General features: G+C 48.0%; 1 protein-coding gene across 4 annotated transcripts in view; it reads right to left on the bottom strand.

Moving 5' to 3' along the window:
* Positions 1 to 19960, bottom strand: part of LOC111148467 (tetratricopeptide repeat domain 7B) — a 261908-nt gene that overhangs the window by 58088 nt on the left and 183860 nt on the right. For all 4 annotated transcript variants that reach the window (XM_022505026.1, XM_022505027.1, XM_022505028.1 and 1 more), the window contains one exon: positions 4891 to 5007. In XM_022505026.1, the coding sequence (XP_022360734.1) occupies positions 4891 to 5007 (117 nt within the window). The remainder of the gene's footprint in view (positions 1 to 4890; positions 5008 to 19960) is intronic.

The raw sequence follows: 19960 nt of genomic DNA, 5'->3' as shown, positions 1-19960 counted from the left end.
AGTGCAATGGTAGGTGTGGGGAAGCTGAGTTAAGGGCCTCCTGCTCTGAATGTTAGAAACCGCTGCTAAAACCCAAATCTCAACTTGTGAGCCTTCCCCACTGTTGTATTGACTACTTCCCCTCCACCAGCTGAGAAACTATCTGCAGAGTCCTTGGTTCTTCTTCAAAGTTCCTTTTGAAAACAGTACATAAGCAACAATTCACTATTCAAAATGGAGATGCTCTTGTATCCGCTCTGAATGCTGTGACTGATTGAGAATTTTGCTTTGAGCAATTTTTAGTTCAAACTTTATAGGATGTGGAGTCTTCACCAATCAAGATTTGTCTTTGTGATGACCCCTGGGATATGGAAGAGGCAAAGGGAGGCCCTGGCCACCCCTTGAGTCTCCTTACCTCTCTCACTCTGGCCAGTCTCGCTCACGAAAGCCTTCCTCTCTCCCTGTGGGACCCTGCTTGGGCCCCTGGCACGGACCACCCACTCCCACCTCATTGCCCAGTGACCTCACCTCTTCTGTGCCTGGCCCAGAGGCTGCCAGGAGCGCCTCCTAAGGAGGACGGCAGGAAGGGAAGGAAAACCGTTCCCAGTCAGTGGTGCTAAGATTTAGGGGGAGGGCACTGGCAGGAGCCCCAAATCCATATTCCCACAGGTAGACTCGCGCATGCGGGGGACTTCTGTTCGCCGTCAGGCTTGAACATTCAGAGTACAGCCCTGTGGTGGTCCTGTAAAGTTATACTGGAAACTGGGAGCTTCTCTTGGAAATCCTCCACCTTCCACAGCCCGCAAAGGCTATTAAACATAAGAGGCAAGCTGGTGGTGGGCTTGGGGTGAGGGCCCGGGGGTCTCTGTGGCAACCCTACCCGCTTCTGAACTAGCGCCCGGCAAGCATTAATGGATGGAAGAGAGAGGCCTGGGATGGGAGGCCAGAGCGGGGCAGGTGGGAGAGGAGGAAATGCCTATTTTTCTCCAGGCCCCTCATGGCTGAGTAACAAGAGTCCAGGCAAGGTCCCAAGACCACTGACCCTCAATTCTCATCAGTAAAATGGGTTGTGAAAGAATGGGACTTTGCCTACTTTATGGGGCCGCTTGGAAGATGGAAGGAGAGCACGCTTTGTAAAAAGAAAATCTTCCCAAAACACGGGTGACTATTCAGTACCAGATGGGGTTTCCAGCTTCCAACTTTAGGTTACAGTAAAAAAAGCATTTTTTTTTTTTTTTTTTTACAAATAAAAACTTAAGGTGCTCTGTAAGTAAGTGATTGAGATAGGACTGGGGAAGAAAACATTGTCTTCCGATCACATGGCTCCTCGATGGAGATGGTCCACGTGGCTGGGGCGAGGGGGATGGGAAAGAAGTGGGGAACAACAGAAAACAAAAATAAAGGGAAAGAAGTTGGTTGCTGACTGGGAGAGGTGGCGTGCATGGCGCCTCTGATGTCAGCGCAGACCTGGGCCTGAATCCGAGCTCTAGTGCTTATCTAATTGGGAAAATTTAGGCAACGTATTCGGCCTTGTTTATTTTCTATAAAATGGAAAGAAGAGTTGCGGTCTCCAGAGGCTGCTGTAGGGACTGGAGATAAGGCCCACACGGATGGCCCAGGGAAGGGTGCTGCCATCCCCAGCTGAAACGCTGACTGTCCGTTCTGGGAGGCTGCCGGAACCTTCCAGTGAGGCCCTGGTTCCCAGTCACGCTGTTCTGAGTGGCTGAGCCAATGGGCATGAGAACTGAAGGGACTGGCTCTTTTACTGAGAGAGAGGAGACGAAACACGAGACAGCTTTCTCTCCTACAGGCAAGTCAAACTGCAGACCCAGCAAATAAATCCAGGCTTCTGAAATGACACACACCTTGCCAAGTGTACACTCGAGAGAATGCCACCCACCATTCTGCTCGCAGCAAGAGCTGCATTCCCAGCCTGCAGGTGGAACGCTCTCTGCGAGTCGTCTAAGGCTCGGTTCAGCGACTAGCTCAATGTGATCTTCCTTCAAGCAAAAATAAAGAGGGAACGAGTTGCAGGGGACACGAAAGCTCGGTCTCTTCTCCACGTGGCCCGTTACTGCTCAGATCTCCCTCTGTGCCTCATCATCTCACCGCGGTAGAGGCCTGTGCCAGCCCAGGGTGGAGCAGGGAGGGGGTGGGCGATTGGAGAGCCCTGGCAGGGGGAGCAGAAACCTACCAGGATGCTCTCTGTCTAGTTTTTGTTGCCTTTTTTTTTTTTTGTAAAGCAGGGATGCTTCTCATGCACTTGTTCATGCGATTCTACTCTCTTCTAGAACCCTGCGTGACCTGATCATGAACTTGAGGCTGCCGGACCCAGAGTTGGCCTTATCTGGAGAACGAGGAAGTATGCCGTCCCTTGTCCAGAGGCAGCCTTCCCCTCTTTATGCTTCATTCTTCTGCCAGAGTCTGACCTGACCATACTGGGGAGGATGTCTAGATTTACGCAATGGTAAGGCCTACAGGAGAAACATTTATTTATATCCCAGAGAAAATAAATAAAGTTTAAAAAAAATAATCAGGAAGCTCCTTAATAAGGGGCTGCTCAATTACCACCCCTCTCCCCCTCCCCCAAGGCTTTGGGAGTCCCTGGAGGGAGCAGTTTCGCAAACTGGTGATGGGTCCTGCCCCGCCCACCCCCACACCCTCTCCAGACGCTGGGCCCGGAGTCAGGGTTCTCCGGCCCTGCAGGATCCTTCAGGAAACGGAGGAAATATGAACACAGCCCAGGCATTTGGTTAAGTATTTTTAAAAAGCTTTCCAATTCTGCTATTTTTTTCTCCTCACATCCAATATTCTTGGTTGCTAAGTGGGAGGAAATGTGGGGAGGTGGGAGAGGTGTGGAGAACGGAGGGAAAATTGGCAACATGAAGGCTGATGGGTTTATTTTCTCATTTTGAACGGGGGTACGGGCAAAGGAATGCTCCAGGACGGAAGCAACCAGCCTGGGGAGGATCTCCTGTTAGCGGCGCTTGTGGCCAAGACTTCCCTAGATCCTGCTGCTTCGGAGAGGCTGGGAGTGGGGGGCTTTTTGGGAACATAACATGGGCATTTTCTATTTCTGCTTACAGACTTAGAAAAGTGGAATTCTTTAAAAATTAAAATGATCTTTATTTTCAGAACATATCCGCAAAAGGGAAGAGGCCAGTTTCAGGATTATCTTTTCACCGAGAGGAAGATGGAGCATGGGGCCATCACATGCCACCGGCTGAGCTATGAAGGGGATTCTTGGCTAATTCTCCAGCTTTGCAAGGAGCATGGGGCTGCCTGCTGGGCCTGGGGCCGGACAGCACGAGCTCCCTCCCTTCCCACTGCGCTGCTCACGAGGCCCGGCTGCCGTCACAACTCTGCCGAATGTTAGTTCACAAGGACCCGTCCCCTAACACGGAGGGCGCTGATTTTGAGTATTTTAACTGCTGAAATAAAATCCCACATGGAACCCCTCCTACACTCAGCTGCTTCCCTAACGCCCATCCCACCTTTCTTCTCCCTGGGCCTGCGGCCTGCATAGCAAGGCCACTAGCCTGTTGCCTCCCCCCCCCCGGGGGGGGGCGCTGTAAGGGGCAAGTGACATCCTTAGTTAGTTAGTACACATTTACAACTTGTGTTGAATATTTTTAGCCTCCCGACGTTTAAGAGCCTCCTGTGGGCTGTCCATACATCTTGCTATGAGCTTAAAAAATGTACCAAGTGTATGAGCTGTTGTCTGAATGCACTTGAATTATTAGGTCCCTTTTTGTTAAATGACTTCCCTTCCAAGGGCAGGACACACTTAGTCATTTAAATAGATGCCAGAAAAACTGCCCAGGACTTGCAATGGGCACAACAGGTTAGTGGGTGGGTGTCTTTCAGTGGTGACTTGGGAGTTGACTAGGGGGCCTTTCCCCGATAAATCAGCTTCAGTCGGTGGGGGGGGGGTGTCCTTGACTGACTCCAACTGATTAATGTCATTTTACTGTTCTGCAGGCAAATGAGACAAAATTGATTTCCACCCTGTAAAAAGACAACCCCAAACCATATATTTCATTGTCCTATAAGAACACTGTTTTTGCATTTCTTTGCAAATTCATTTCAGTAACTCTTTCTTTTTTCTTTTTTAATATATTTTATTTATTTATTTGACGGACAGAGATCACAAGTAGGCAGAGAGGCAGGCAGAGAGAGAGGGGGAAGCAGGCTCCCTGCTAAGCAGAGAGCCCAATGCGGGGCTTGATCCCAGGACCCTGGGATCATGACTTGAGCTGAAGGCAGAGGCTTTAACCCACTGAGCCACCCAGGTGCCCCTAGGATATCTATCTTTCAAATTCTTCTCTGAATGAATCTTAACATTTTACTGGTTCCCTTGTTAGCTAATGAGATAAATAAAACCTCTGATACATGCTCATTTTATATTTGTTTGTGTCATGATTTTAATGGTTTGAAAATTACACCTTATCTTGCCCATCGTGGTGATCTCTACTCTCCTTGGTAGGACATGGCCTGTTGTCTCTGCAGGTCTTTTAAATACTATTCTAAGACCCCCTACATCTGAAGTATGTAATTGACTAGTCTATCCATAAATTACCAGAAAGATGCTAAGACTTGTCCAGGAACTTAAATAAATGGATGGTTGAGAGAAATCAGGTGGAGATCAATTGGGCCTTGGGCCTCATGGGTCACGGTGGCAGCAAGAAGATAAGCAAGCCCCAGTCTGGGGGCTTCATCAGCCCCTGGGAGAAAAGCCCCTGACAAATGGAGTATGTATGGCTCCACCGCGATTATCTGTTGCTCATGAGGACCTGGAGGTGCACGGGGGGGCAGGGGGCATGCCTGCCTGCCAAGTGCCCATCTGAGACGGCTCCGGGAGGTGAGGACCCATGCAAAAACCACGCAAAACAGGCCCCGCTGGCCTCTTACCTGGGATTGGTTAGGTTGTAGCAGGATTTCCATATTTGTAACATGTGCTTACAAGTGAGGAGCGCCTCATCTGGGCCCCGGCAGAGAGACTCCAGCTTCACTTTGGAAAACAGTAGTCTGTAGTGGGGAGACAGAGGGAGAAAACAACACAGCTCAAGCCAGAGAGTCCCCACCAGAACCACCCACATGGCCTGGCCTAGACCCGGAAGTGACGGCACTCATTCTAGAATGGGGTGGGCAAAGGCTTGATCTGAGGGAAGTGGTGGTAGCAAAGGCCAAGGGTTCCAGAACTCCTAGCTTGATATGTGGCCTTGTAGATTGAAGGCAAATGCAGGTGCAGCCAACGTGACGATATGAGATCAACTTAAAAGCATCAGAGTGGCTGATTTTATTGAGAACGCGGGGATTTTACTAAGAGCCTGCTTTTTAAAACAAAACCAATTTATTTGTAAAACTTCAAAAATTCATTAAAACCAAATCTTATTTACAGATTTACATGGAAGACATGAGTCAGTTGATATAAATGATCTACAAATCCCTTTCCACAAAGATCCTCATCATGTGAATGTGAACAAGTCTCGTAAGCATCGAAAAGGCACATAAAGAAGGGGGCGTCTAGCTCAGGCTCTCCCCTCAGAGCTTCCCAGACCTGCTCCTGAAGGACTAGGACTTCACCAGCTCACTCCACAATCACCAACTCTCTTTTCCCTATTTTTATTACCACCAGTGGCTCTACCCTTTGTCCAGACCTTCTGTGAGCTAAGCTTAGACCTTTCTCTCTTTCTCGGCCCCTTGGTTATCCTATTCCCAAATTCTACTTATGCCTTTCTGAAGACTTTAGCTCCCCTGGTCCCTGAGCTCATTAATACTACCCTTGTGAAGCCCCAGCATGAGCCCAGATACCTTCCTGAGAGTCTGCCTATTCCCCCGAATTGCACAGCTCATAAGAAACCACCTTATGAAGATCTCTAAAAATCAGTTTCAGTCCCAGCTCAAGAAACTACAGCGATTCCTGTTTGTAACAATAAGTCAAAATTCCTTACTGAGTCCTCGAAGGCCCCCTGCCCACCAGCCACGCCTATCTCACCACCTCATTCCGTGCCATGCATCCCTCTGGACCCTGTACTCCTACAGTATAATTGATTGGCCAAAGGCCAGGTTCTTTCCTAACTCTATGAATATACATGCTGTGTCCTCAGTTTTGATCTGTATGAACCTACTGTTTTCCTAAATTCTTCCTGAACTCTAAGCCCAGCTACAACCCCACCTCCTCAAATAATACCACGTTTACATCTCTGTCTACTCTACTCTCTATCACATTAGCTGGTGTTTGCTGTTAATGATAATAAAGAGAAGAAAGAGATGGGAGAAGCTCCTGCCTATTAAAGACCTCCTCTGTGCCACTTCACAACACAACCAAGGTGTGTAAGGACCCTTCTTGGTGGGTGGTCTTTATCTCTCTTCCATAATAGAACACCACCCCCTCACTTCCACAGTGCCTAAGATTGTGCTGTAAGGCTGGGGGGGCCCTGAAATCCACATTTACTCATTGACTTTCTCTACAAACCACAGAAGACTAAGAAATGCATATCCAGTGATTTAAGTTAGACATACAAGAGAATTCCTCAACCACGCATGATGTAATGGTCTCATTCGAAGGCATTTTGGAGGAAGTCTCTTTTTTCTCAGTGGGCGATGGAAAGAGAGTGGTCCTAATGCATCACCTCCCAAACTCTGGAATGGGTTCGTACCACCCACTCCCTCCAGATGGAACAGAGGACGCCCAAGGGGCTGCTGGTGGCTCTGGGAGGGCTCAGGGCTGCAGCCTCCTCAAGCCTGGGTCTGTGGACACCTGGGATGATGGCATCGGGCCAGGTGAGGGCAAGGATCACCCCTGAGCCACAAGCAGGTGGGCGTAAAGGCTGAGGCCAGACGTGAGACCAGGGCTTGCCTTCTGCTCAAGAACATTTCAAGAAGTGCAAGTTCTCTGAGGGGTTTCTTAGGAGCCAGGTGCCAGCTCCTGCTGATGTCTTTACCAGTCCAGAAAGTGGTAGGAGCCTTTTTGCATCACAATCTCCCACCAAACGTGGGTCAACTGGGAAATGTGTTGCAAAGGGAGGAGAAGCTGCCAAAGGGTCACTTTGCAGCATTTGGTAGAGACTTTTTCAGAGACCACAGACCCTCCTGCCAAGCAATTTTGGCCAAGGGAGATCCCACCTAGGACTGTGGTGATGTTCTCCAGGAGGCACAGCAAACTCTTCTGGCTTAGCCAAGCTTGGAGTTCACCTGCCCCAGGGAGGGGGTGAGGTCATGGGGAAGGCTGCCCTACATGTGGTGGTGTGTGGCTCTAACTGTCCAATTGTCCTCTAACTGTACCCCAAGTACAAAATGCCAGAGCTTGTCTCTAAGCCTCAACTTGGGGGAACGGTTGCATGCAAGGCTTCTTGGCTGGAAAAAGAACTTCTAATTAACATGAAATAACAGCTTTCAAACACTTGACTCAGGATATGGAGTTGAAAAGGTGTGGGCTGAATTTCAGAGAACCAGACAGGAAGAACAAGAGTAGAACTGCTGAGCACAAATGATGGGAAAGGCACCTGGAAGTGAAGCAGGAGGAACAGCATGACAGAGAGACTGGCAGAGAGAACGAGCTGGAAAACATGGGCAGGGGAGCAAAAGCAAAGCCTGGCAGCTGCTGTCAGGTACCTCCCAGTCGATGGGCAGAATGGGGGGCCCTGACAAGCTGAACCTGGTTTTCTCTTGGATATACAAATAAGAGCAGGAGACAGAGGCACCGCCTCTGGGACACTACTCCTCCTCATTGCGTTCCCAAACTTCAGCGTGGCTATATGGGCAGAGACCGTCCTGAACGCAGGACAAGCGATGCTTGTCATCGTATTTGCTGAACCCTGCGCACACATTTCAAGACTGTTAGAAAACATCGGGCTGGGCATATGCCACATTAGCACAGAAATGAAGAGAACACAGTGATTGGCACTGGTTTGCTGCAGTTGATGTCCAAAGATATCAGAGATTCAACCTACTGAGGAAACCCAGAGGACAAAACTAGAAGTCATGAAAAAGGGGGTGCCTGGGTGGCTCAGTCAGTGAAGAAACTCCCTTCGGCTCAGGTCCCAATCCCAGGGTCCTGGGATGAGACCCGAGTCAGACTCCCTGCTCTGTGGGGAGCCTGCTTCTCCCTCTCCCTCTGCCCCTCCCTGCCATTCCTGCTCTCTCTCAAATAAATAAATAAAATCTTAAAAAAGAAAAGAAAGAAGTCATGAAAAAGCCTGGGACAAACCAGCATCGTTGACATTCCTGCATGTGGAATGGGCCGGCGGAAGGGACCGCAGGCTGAAACCGTCTACGGGCCACAGCAGCCGAGTCCGACCATGAATTAGTAAGTAAGGTGTTTCTCTTGGTAAGAAGTCATGTGCTGGGAAAGTGGTCTACTCCTACTCCCTACATCTGGCTCAAAGGTCATCAACCTAATTACAACAGTTTTGGTTCAGAGACTCACTGAAACTTACATGAAATTAATGAAGACTAGAAGAAGCCTGCTGATGGATGAATCTGACTATGTTACCGATAGCCCAAATCTAGCATCTCACACAATGCTGTTCCTGACCTGGCTCCTGCCCAAATGCTTAGCCTCGGTCTGCTTACAGTCCATCGTGGACATCTCCCACTCTAGCCATGATCGGCTTCCTCCATGTCATTCTCCCTCATGTCCCTGGGCCTTTGCACATGCTATTATACTTTCTGTCTGGAATACCTTTTCCATCCATCTTTGTTTTTCAGGCATCTACTCGTCTTCCAGGTCAAATAGCTCCTTACCTCCACCCCCCACCTCAGTAAAGCCAACCTTAGGTACTAGAAGCTAAAGCTCCCAAATGGAAATGCAATTCCAGAAAATACGAAAATACGAGACCTCTCAACCCTGGAATAATAAGCGACAAGCCAGGAAACTTCTGCTTTCAAGACAAGCATATTAAGAACAACAGCTGCTGCCAGACACTTGAAATATAATCGCTGATTCTTACACCAACCTTGCAGGTTAGACCTAGAGTAATTTGCCTGAGCTGACAACGCCAGCCACTGGTAGACCAGAACTATGAACCCAGATCCACTGATCAAGAAACAAGGAAGGGTGACTTAAAATATTGTAACTGCACTCCTAATGTTAACGAAAATAGACAGCATTTTCTAATCCATTGACAAATACGTAAGACCCTATGATAATGCGAAGACCTGTGTTACTGTGTGAATTTAAAGTAGGTATAAAATATAGTCCCTTGGGGCGCCTGGGTGGCTCAGAGGGTTAAGCGTCTGCCTTCGGCTCAGGTCATGATCTCAGGTCTTGGGATCGAGCCCCACATCGGGCTCTCTGCTCAGCAGGGAGCCTGCTTCTTCCTCTCTCTCTGCCTGCCTCTCTGCCTACTTGTGATCTCTGTCTATCAAATAAATAAATAAAATCTTAAAAAATATATATAGTCCCTTGCCCTCAAACAACTTAGAGTCCAAGCAGAAGAAAAGACCTGGCCACGAACATGAGGCAGGATTCCAGGTTTAGGGACAGATTATGGCCCTGGAACTCGAGTGCGGCCACAGGAAGACGGGGCTGCGCTTCTGGGGGCTGTTCCTAGGATACATCATGTGAACTTCTTCAAAAAATGATTGCATTGGCCTGAGTTTTTTGTGACTTGCCTCTCTCACCCCAAAGTTCAGTGCATGTAAAATTCTAGTCATTTGAAGGATTCAGTTAATCAAGGTTTTACTTTCATTAAACCCAAGGGAAATAATATTTTACCCTATTTTTGGAATTTCTTACGACTCCCAAGATACTTGTTGAAAAAACAGCTGCGTTCGGCTTGGTGTAGAATTTAGAAAGAAGATACACCCCCCGGCGAAGCTCTAGGGTGTGTGGCATTGTGACTTGTCCTCAGGCACCTCAGGGAATGTTTCAAACTGGCTTTTTATCAGGGCCTGGTTTGATATCTGATGATCTTCCTCAGGAAGACTTTCCTGACTCCCTGGGAACTGCCCCCAAAGACTTGACGCTCACATCCAGAGGAATAGTCTGGTTTAGTTTCATCCTACTGGACCCCAGAGCCACTCCCGGAGCTCAATGTAGACCCTCACATCTTCCCACTGAGCTCAAGGTGCTGCATCTACCTCCCGGAAGTCCTCCCTGCAGGGCCCCTCCCACGCGCAACTGTGACAACACCACTGTCTGACATCTTCTATGACCCCCAGCCTCGGGCAGAAAGCTATTTCCTTCCTCACCTCGTATTTATAAAATGTCTTTTATAATCTGTTAAAATCCTATATTTGTACCGTTGAGCACCTATATGTCAATGTACCTGAGAATAAATTCAAATCTGTTGATCATTTTCTTATTTATTTGTTTATTTTTAAAGCTTTTTTTATTTGAGACAGAGATACAGAGAGAGAGAGAGAGAGAGAGAGAAAGTGAGAGAGAGAGGGCATGATCCAGGGGAGAGGGAGAGGCAGACTTCCCTCTGAGCTGGGAGCCTGACACGGGGCTTGATCCCAGGACCCTGGGATCATGACCTGAGCTGAAGGCAGATGTTTAAACGACTGAATCACCTATTTTAAAAGTGCCTATTATGCCCTTGAGGTGACAAAGGGGAATCAGACATGGTATCTTCCCTCATGGTCGAGTGTTCTGTACACATGATATATGATGGACGGATATACGGACAAAATTCTACAGCAGCACAAAAGGAAGGAGACTCTGCCTGGGGGTCATGGAAGACCGCAGAGAAGAAGTGGGACCCTCACGGGGTAGGGGGTGCTGGGGAGGGGTCTTTCAGGGGGGCAGATGGACAACATCTCCAGCATCGTCAAGGAGGTGTGAGCGTCCACGATATGCCCAGGAGTGGTGTCTGGGATCTGGGATATAAGACTGGGGCCTGAGATAATGGTAAAAGGGCCAGCCTGCCTGCCTTCCCATCCCTCCCTCCCTCTGTCCCTTCCTTCCTTCCTTTTATTTGTTCTTTTTTTGCCTGAGAGGGAGGTGGGGAGAGGCAAAGGGAGAGGAAGAAAGAGGGCATTTTAAGCAGGCTCCATGCCCGACACCGAGCTTGATCTCATAATCCTGAGATCATGACCTGAGCCAAAATCAAGAGTCAGATGCTTAGCCCACTGAGCCACCCAGGCGCCCCAAGGGTAGAGATTTCTAAATGCTAAAATTTAATATGCCTTACAAAGCTTTCTGCTGAAGAACTCTCGATGACAGTAAATGAGAAAAGTTTAGAGAAATACTAAATTAATGATTCCCTCTGACCTTATCTGGCAACATAAAAAAAAAAATGTGCTCACTAAGTGCATCAAGGAAGAAACATGCATATTAATACACAAACCCCACACTAATTAGCCGATCTGTAAATGCTGTCTTCGAGGCAGCTGATTCAGAATGAAAATCACGGGAACCTTGAACACTTGGTATTTTGTGCTGGCCTGGGTTGGAATGCTCTTGGGCTCAGCCTGCTCTTTGTTTATCTGCTGAATGTAGGCAGGGACTCAAAACAGCTGTGAAGAAAAGCACGTGGTGTCTGCCCAAGTGAGGCCACGGCCATGGGGACCGTGAATGCCATCCCCATCTCTCCCTTCCAGGGAGCCTGACCTGGGCGCTGAGGAGGGTCACCTGAAAGAAAGTGCAACTCAGTCACCAGGTGAAAGAAACAGGTCGGGCAGAGGGGGCTGGTGTGGGGGCACAGGTTTGTTGAAATGGAATTTTAAATTGAGAAGATGGTTGGCAGCCATAGATCAGAACGGCAGGAGAAATCAAAAGAGATGTGCCAAAAGCATGTGGTGACGAAGGGCAGATAGATGGAAATTTGAAGCCAGATGAGTCAGCTGGGAACAAAGTCTGAAAGGACTGAGAAGCAAGCAGCCCTTCGCTGGTCAGGCAGGGGAAATGGGACCAAATAGATCGAACCAACCCCTTAGAGCGGAACGAGGGGTTTCTTCCAGGTTTCAGTGTGGCTCTCAAGAAGGAAATCTAACTCAATGTCATTGTCACCAACATTCCTGATGGCCTACTGCGTGCTGGTCTCTGAGCCTCTCCTGGCTGGGGGTCAAAGCAATCCAATCCCAGATGGTGGTGTTCCCGGCAAAAAAGCAGCCTCTGATCCTGGGCTGAGTCACTGTCGCTGAAAAGCCACACTGTGCCTGGCTGGGGAGTCCTTGGGGCTGACACAGTTCAGCAGGGTCCCCTCCACCACAGGAGTGGACGATGATGCTGGGTTTACAGCTCTGCTGGCCCCAGAGCTGCAGCCTCAAACCGTCCTGAGGGTCCTCTGACGGTTGCTGGAAGCGATGGGCAGTAAGGAACCGGTTCACGGCACCACTCCCAGTCGACATCAAATACTGCTCAGGGACTCGCTAATGGGAACGTTCAGTAAACATCACCTGCATGAATGGTCCATCTCTCAACTGTGATGCAGGAAACAGACAATTTCTTTGACCACTTGGCTTGCTTCATTGCTGCACTGACACACTGTACATTGGCTCATTAGGAAAAAAAAAATAGATTTTTTCCAATTAATCCAAAGCTGGACAAGGTCTTGAGCAGTCCCTATAATGCCTCACTACTCAGGAGGGTGGTCCGGGGCTGGCAGCCTCAGTGAGCCCCCAGTGGAAACTCCCCTGAGACCTGGTGAGCCAGAATCTTCATGTATCACGACTCCCGTGTGATCTGTGTGCAAATTTAAGTTCAGGAACCCCCAACTCTGGTTCATAATTCTCCATCCTAACCTTCAATGTGCTGATTTTTTAGAAGACCTCCAAAAAGAGTTCCCATAACTGCCCCTCCCCTTAAGAAATTCTACCTGTATTTATTTTACTCCAGCAAGAATTCTGGAAGTATTTTATGCTTAAATTCAGTGGGAATTCTGATCAACCACTTCCATTAAGCCCACAAATGGAGGGGGCCACTATCCATGATCTTGAATGGAATGCTTCCATTCCTTCTGGAGGGATTTCCGGGATGGCTTTCTGATGGCTGCCCTAGAACCCGGTCCAGGTCCTCCCTAAGACTGTCCCCAGGGAGGGTCAGTGTGCTAACCCAGGGGGCACATTCACACAGTCACCCACATACAGGGCACCCTGAGTCTTCAGAGCCCTGAGCGGTCATCCACGGCCATTGGGAGTCCTCTTCGGGGACAGAAACTCCAATGTCTTCCACAATCAGGCAAGTAAACAGGAGCCGAGCTCAAGATGTTCGGGAGCATTTGGAGTCATGCCTGCCTACCCAAGAGTTAATCAAATCCAAACATTTTTAAAATGTGCGCTGACCTAACAGTACTCTGAGAGCAAATGTCAACGCACAGGCAGCCAGACAGAAACCCCCCAGTTTACAAGCTTTTCAGGAGTCAAATCTGAGTACCTGGTTGTCTTTGTAAAACCCTAAAGCCCACGCCGACTCCCTGCCGGTTTGCCAACGCAAGCACCAAAGGGGGTTTTGAGAGTGCGGCTCTTCTCTAGGTTTAAAGCCCTGTCTAGGAACTGACCCCGTGGCTTACCCACAAACTTCTGACTGGGAGTTTTTAACCACTGAGGAAGTTCTAAAATTCTGGCCACTTTTAAGATCTCCAGTTGCTCAAGAAGGAGATGCTGCCTAACGTGAACCGGCCCATCTGGGCGGTCATTCGGCATGTCCCTACACTGGCCTCGTTGTCACCCTGAGTGTCATCTCGGCCCAGGCTTCCAGGTCTGCTGGGTCCTGGGGGCATGGACCACATACAAACTCAAGTATCTGGAGCAGAAGCCCGCTCTCCAGAACTCTGCAGCCCCTCGTTCCCGATGGGGCGAGTGCTGCGGACCGACCCCCGTCTTCGAGGACTTGGCTGTGCCTCTCCGGTATCCTAACCCGGCCTCCTCTTCATGACAGGCAGGAGCTCCTGTTAGATCCCCTATCAGTTACATTTCGCTTCTCATTTCAGTCAAAGTGTCAACAATCTGGAATACGCCCCCTTCCTTCTAGCGGTATTTTTAGAACAAACAACTGACATATTTAGCTAAAATAAATCACCTCAAGAAACCCAGGATTGGCCCTTTTTTTGCTCCCGGTTCGCCTATGAATCTCAACTTGGACCAGTGACTGAACTAGCACCCAAGCTGGAAATAACACGGACGGGGTGAATGAAAACACCCCTGGAATCACACTGTCCGTGTCTCAAGGACCTCCCTCAGTGTCCACGTTTGGCACTTTTGTTGAAGAGAGTCCTTTCACCCGGTGCCACCCACAAAGCAGCCAAGCGTGGACGTGGGCGATCAGGACTGCTTCTGGAGCGCTGTCTCCCCGGGGGAGGGGCCCAGGACGCCCTGCCCTCCGCTTCACTAAGGAAGCTGGTCAGCAAGTGCCCTTGGCCCAGGAGCCATCTAGTAAGCAAACATGTGATCAGGAAATATCTGAATGTAAGTCTTCCCATCAAATTATCTGGCTTGACAAACAAAAACCAGTTTATTCTCTCTGAACCACAAAGCCCTTGGTCATTTCCAAAATGGGGGAGGCAGTGAGCTACTGACCGGCACCTTCCCAAAGGCCAGCCCTCAGGAGGGCTTCCCTGTCTTTAGTTCTGACTCAGTTCCCATGGCCCCGATTTCCCCATAGTCTCAGGTCTGAGGATGGGGGCTCAAGTGAAGAAAGGAGACATGTGGGCCTATTTCAGTGGGTGATGGCAGAGCCCGAAAGAATGGGGATCGTCCAAGGGGAAGAGCCCAGAGCCAGATGTGACGAAGGCAGAGGGATCCATCAGGCTCTGTAGGATCGAAATGGCACCCTCCACTCAAAGTCAGGATGGGAGCCAGAAAGGAGGAAACCAGGCAGGGTGCTGGCAAACTGAACCAGCTCTCTGGGACCACAGGTAGATGATGCCTCTCTCTGGGATCTGGAGTCCTTCCACCAGGGAACTGCCGTTGTGAATCCCAGCCTGTTGCACATTCCCCACATTCTCTGACTTTACGTCCTGCGTGTTCTCCTTGACTACGCCATGAAGGGTTGGATTTAGTTTTGTTTGGCTTTGTTTCAGCAGCACGAAGGAGACCAGAAGCAGGATCCGTGTCCCTGGGGGCTGGCGCTTTCATTGGGGGCCCTGCTCTTTTTTTCATTGGGGTGCCAATGGCCACGGTGGCAATCTTTGTTTCCTCTGAGGCCCTCGGTACCTTCCAGAATAATTCCTCACGTGTCACTGTGAGCCGCACGAAGGCGGGGACGCTGCTTTCCTTGGCCTCAGCAGAAAGCGGGGGCTCCCTGACCTTTAACTAGGGAGGTATTCAAAGGACAGTGAATCAGATCATCTGTAGGTGGGGTTATTGATCCCCACCAGCTGTCTCTGGCTCGGGACTCCCACGAGAGTACTCATGGGATAAATGTGGAGATTGTCTTCTGTATCTTCTTTCCTCTCAGGTGTTTTTGTTTTGTTTTTAAACAAATAGTAAATACTAAACTTTCATGACCTTAAAATGCAAAAAGATCATTATGAATGCACTGGCATTCAATTGTGTATCTGGACTGCTGGATGTGTTTTGCACAGTTGGCTGGGTGCTTTTACTGGAACCCACATGCAGTAAGCAGAACTCATTATTTTATACAGCAAACTTGACAGATTAAGACCAAAATGGACCGTAGAAGAAACACAGGTAGACACATGCTTAGCTATGAATTAAGGCTCCCAGATGACTCCGCGGGGTCTTCAGTTTCAACCACCCATCGCACAAACACGTATTCACGCTTGCAGCATGCCGACAGTGGGGGTAGGTGCTGGGGACCCAGAGGTTTCAGGAAACACCTTGCACGAATCCTGAAGATGATACTCCATACTTGGAGTGGTTGAATGAGATACTCAGAAGAACTTGAGATCTTGTAAAGGAAAGCACCAAAATAAATAAACCTTCTGCACGCCACCATTGGGAATAGATGTCTTTGGTGTGGTTTTCCTACCCTGGCCTGTCCCAGCTGCCAGGCCTCCTGAGGAGTTCTCTCCCATGGCTGATGAGAGGGTGGCAAGTCCTGCTTTTCTCTCCAGCCTATCCTGAAATAACCAGGAAGAGGGGAACTCTCTGGAAGGGAAGCAGGACACTCCCATGAGGACTTCAGACTGGCCGCACGCACGTGGACTTGGGGAGCAGAGCTTGGGCCGGCACAACTGCTAATCTGAGGACCAGGCCATCCCTCTCCCTGGAGAAGGGAGGGTCTTCTCATAAGCAAATTGGGCTTCAAATACATTTCTTTTCTACTCCCTCTTTTCCAGTTTTTCTTCTACCCTTGCCTCAAAAACCCAGTTTTTCAGTTTCTAAGCCATTTCTCATTGCCTTTTTGGTATTCTGTCTCTCTTAACAAGCATCGACATTCACTTAGGGCAATGCCAGAGACGCAGGACCTCTCAGAAAGATGATCTAAACAGGCTGGCACAGGGGGAGGCTGCTTCCCTGCTCTAGCCAACCCCTCTCTGAAGAGCGCTGGTTTCATGACCCAGAGCAAGAGACTCCCAGAGCAGACAGGCCCCCAGGCACCTCATCTCAACCTCCCAAGAACACTGGAAACCCTCCCATCACTAAACATGTAGAAAGGGAGAGGTTGGAAAGCTGATTTTTTTCTTTAAACTGTAGTAAAATATACATGACATAAAATTTCTCATTTTAACGTGTCTAGTTCAGTGGCATTAAGTACTTCCGCATTGCTGAGCCACCACCACCCATCTCCAGAATGTTCTTCCCCTTGCAAAACTGAGATGCTCCAAACCCGTTAAATGATAATGTCCCATTCTCTGTTTCCCCCAGCCCCTGGCAACCCTGCTCTACTTTCTGTCTGTGGGATTTTGACTGCTCTAGGAACCTCATATAAGAGTAACCACAGAATTTGTCTTTTTGTGACTGGCTTCTTTCACTTAGCTTGATGTCCTCCAGGTTCATCCATGTGGTAGCTTGGGTCAGCACCCCCTTCCTGTTTAAGGCTGAATGATATGCCACTGTAAGTACGTATCACATTTTGTGTATCCATTCATTTATCAATGGGCACATGGGGTGCTTCTACCTTCTTGGCTGTTGCGAATAATACCACTGTGAACACAGGTGTGGGGTATCTATGTGAGTTCCTGCTTTTAATTCTTTTGAGTACTTACTCAGACGTGGAATTGCTGGGTCATATGGTAATTCTATTTTTAATTTTTTGAGGAATTGTCATACTATTTTCCACAGTGGCTGCACCATTTTACATTCCCACCAGCAGAACACAAAGGTTCCAGTTTCTCCACATCCTTGCCAACACTTGGAACTTTCTGTCATGTGTGTGTGAATAACAGCCATCCTAAGGGGTATAAAATGGTATCTCACTGTTTGATTTGCATTTTCTCAATGACTAATGATGCTAAGAATATTTTCATGTGCTTATTTTTTTTTTAAGATTTTATTTATTTATTTGACAGAAAGAGATTACAAGTAGGCAGAGAGGCAGGCAGAGAGACAGGAGGAAACAGGTTCCCCAGCGAGCAGAGAGCCCGATGTGGGGCTCGATCCCAGGACCCTGGGATCATGACCTGAGCCGAAGGCAAAGGCTTTAACCCACTGAGCCACCCAGGCGCCCCTTGTGTGCTTATTGGCCAGCTGAATATCTACTTTGGAGAGATGTCTACTTTGGAGAAAAGTTACTTTGCCCATTTTTTGTTTGGGTTGTTTTTTTGTTGTGGCAAATCAACTTTAAATGAGCTAGTGTACCACTGAACTTGCTCCACCTTGATCCATGATGTTTTTGAGGGGCTCCCCACCCTCCTTTGCCCAAAGATCCTCTTCTCCAACTTGTATCTGAGGGGCAGGCATCCCTCGGTCGGTAACCTTGTACTCATCCTTCCCAGACATCCTTCAGGTACCCACGGATTACTTCTCTTGAGTTAATGAGAACAACTTTTCTTTGTGGCCCAATTTTCCACCAAGTGCAGATTTAATGGGCATGTTCTTCACTGCATCATTCAGCTCAGGCACAACGATAGCCCACAGCACCAGGCCTCTCAGTAATCACTACATCAAAACATGACTCGGTATCACATTTCTACTTAAATTGAATGCAAGTAGGACAGAGTGAGAAAGAGGCAGTCTTACTTGCCAAGTAATGATTTTTTTTAAAACGAGATACATGCTCCACTTGAGTCAAGAATGATCCTAACCATGTTTTCCAGTTTATTGCTAAGATTGACAGGGGAGACAGCAGAAAAATCCTGTTCGTGTGGAATGCTAGCTCTAAGAAAGCATGAACTGTCTTTCTCTTATTCATGGCAGCATTCCCGATATCTGGCATGGCATGTAGAATGTGGTAGCAACTCTGAGCTCCAGAAGTGGTGGTCAAGAGCACAGATGTTGAGGCCAGACCACTCAGGTTCAAATCATGACTCTGTCACTGACAAGGTGGGTAATTTTGGACAAACTAGTTTACCATTCTGTGCCTCAATTTTCTTATCTGTAGGTATGATCATATCTACTGTGATTCTCATGACGATTAAATTAGTTTAAAATCTGTTACTTGCTGGGGCACCTGGGTGGCTTAGTCGGTTAAGCATCTGACTCTCTCTCTCTCTCTCTTTTTTTTTTAAAGATTTTTATTTATTTATTTGACACAGAGAGAGAGATTACCAGTAGGCAGAGAGACAGGCGGGGGTGGGGGGGGGAAGCAGGCTCCCCGTGGAGCAGAGAGCCTGATGCAGGGCTTGATCCTAGGACCCCGAGATTGTGACCTGAGCCGAAGATAGGCCTAACCCACTGAGTCACCCAGGCACCCCAAGCATCTGACTCTTGATCTCAGCTCAGGTTTTGATCTCAGAGTTGTGAGTTCAAGCCTCGAACTGGGGCCAGCATGGAACCCACTTAAAAAAATGTGTTAAGTGCTGCTAAGAGTTGTCTATACCAAGGTGGTATATAGATGCTACTGGTTATCACCACTTAATGAGTGAATGAATAAATGTTATATATGTTCGCTTCTTTCCATAGTTAGTTCCTGTTGGCATGAAAAGAATTGTGATTACGTGACAGGATCTGCGTGACAAGATCTGCTCTCCAGGTACAAGAGTAGAAAATCATACACAGTAGTGTTTAGAGGAGCTGGTGGTCTTCTAGCCAGGTGACTGAGGACTTGTTTTAATATCTCCTCATGTATCAAAGTTATGGGTCAGAAAACATACTTAAAAGAGTCATCAAAACACCTCAGTGGTGCCACTTGGATTTGTATCCTTGAAGGTTCCAAAATACTTTCTTGTGCTTCATGTCACATTTGACGGTTTAAATTAGAAAGATTAAAATTTAAATCAATTAATAATCTGTAATTACCAAAGTTGAGTAACCATGATTTGTCTCAGGGCAAGAGACTAAACCCGGCAGCGCCTGCCCTTCACAGCCACTGTGAGGCTTGCTGAATCAGAATAAAACATTCCAGTCACACTACCGTTCTCAGATGCCACTGTATGTACGATACTATCTGATATATTTTCCCAAGACAAAAAGCAACGAATTATCAGCTCTCATCCCAATATTTTATCTAAAAATGAATCCCCATGGCAGAGACGCAAAGTCTGCAAGTGGTTGATCAAAGCGCTGGCTGACAGACTGCCGTACTGTCCTCAGGAGAGACGACTGTCCCGAATGTCACCTGGCAACCACTTCTACCTTCTTGGGCCAATGAGGAAAAACACTGAGTGAAATGGAGTCATCAATTCGGAAATTTTTGCAAAGCTACATTTCAAAAGAAGGAATGTCAAGGATCCTCTACCAAGTACAGTAGATAGTGAATCCACCTGAATTTATAGACCCTCTTCAATATAAAAATGTGTTCTTTGTTAGATTTTACTTTGGGGAAAACTTGCAATGCATTAAAGGTATTTCATACATCGTCAGCAAGTAATTTCTCATTCCTTTGTTTAGGTATTTAATAGTTAAAGGGTTTTTACAAAAATTGGTTTTCAACAGAAAAAGAAGGCAGATCAGGAGGAACAAAATAAGACAGGACACAGAGAGAAACTGTAGACATAAATCCAACCATAGCATTACCTACATTAAATGT

The sequence above is a fragment of the Enhydra lutris genome, unplaced genomic scaffold (assembly GCF_002288905.1).
Source record: "Enhydra lutris kenyoni isolate GAN:26980312 unplaced genomic scaffold, ASM228890v2 scaffoldscaffold20, whole genome shotgun sequence".
Classification (NCBI taxonomy): Eukaryota; Metazoa; Chordata; class Mammalia; order Carnivora; family Mustelidae; genus Enhydra; species Enhydra lutris.
Note: the sequence above shows the minus strand (reverse complement) of the source record. Positions and strands in the feature narration are given on the sequence as shown.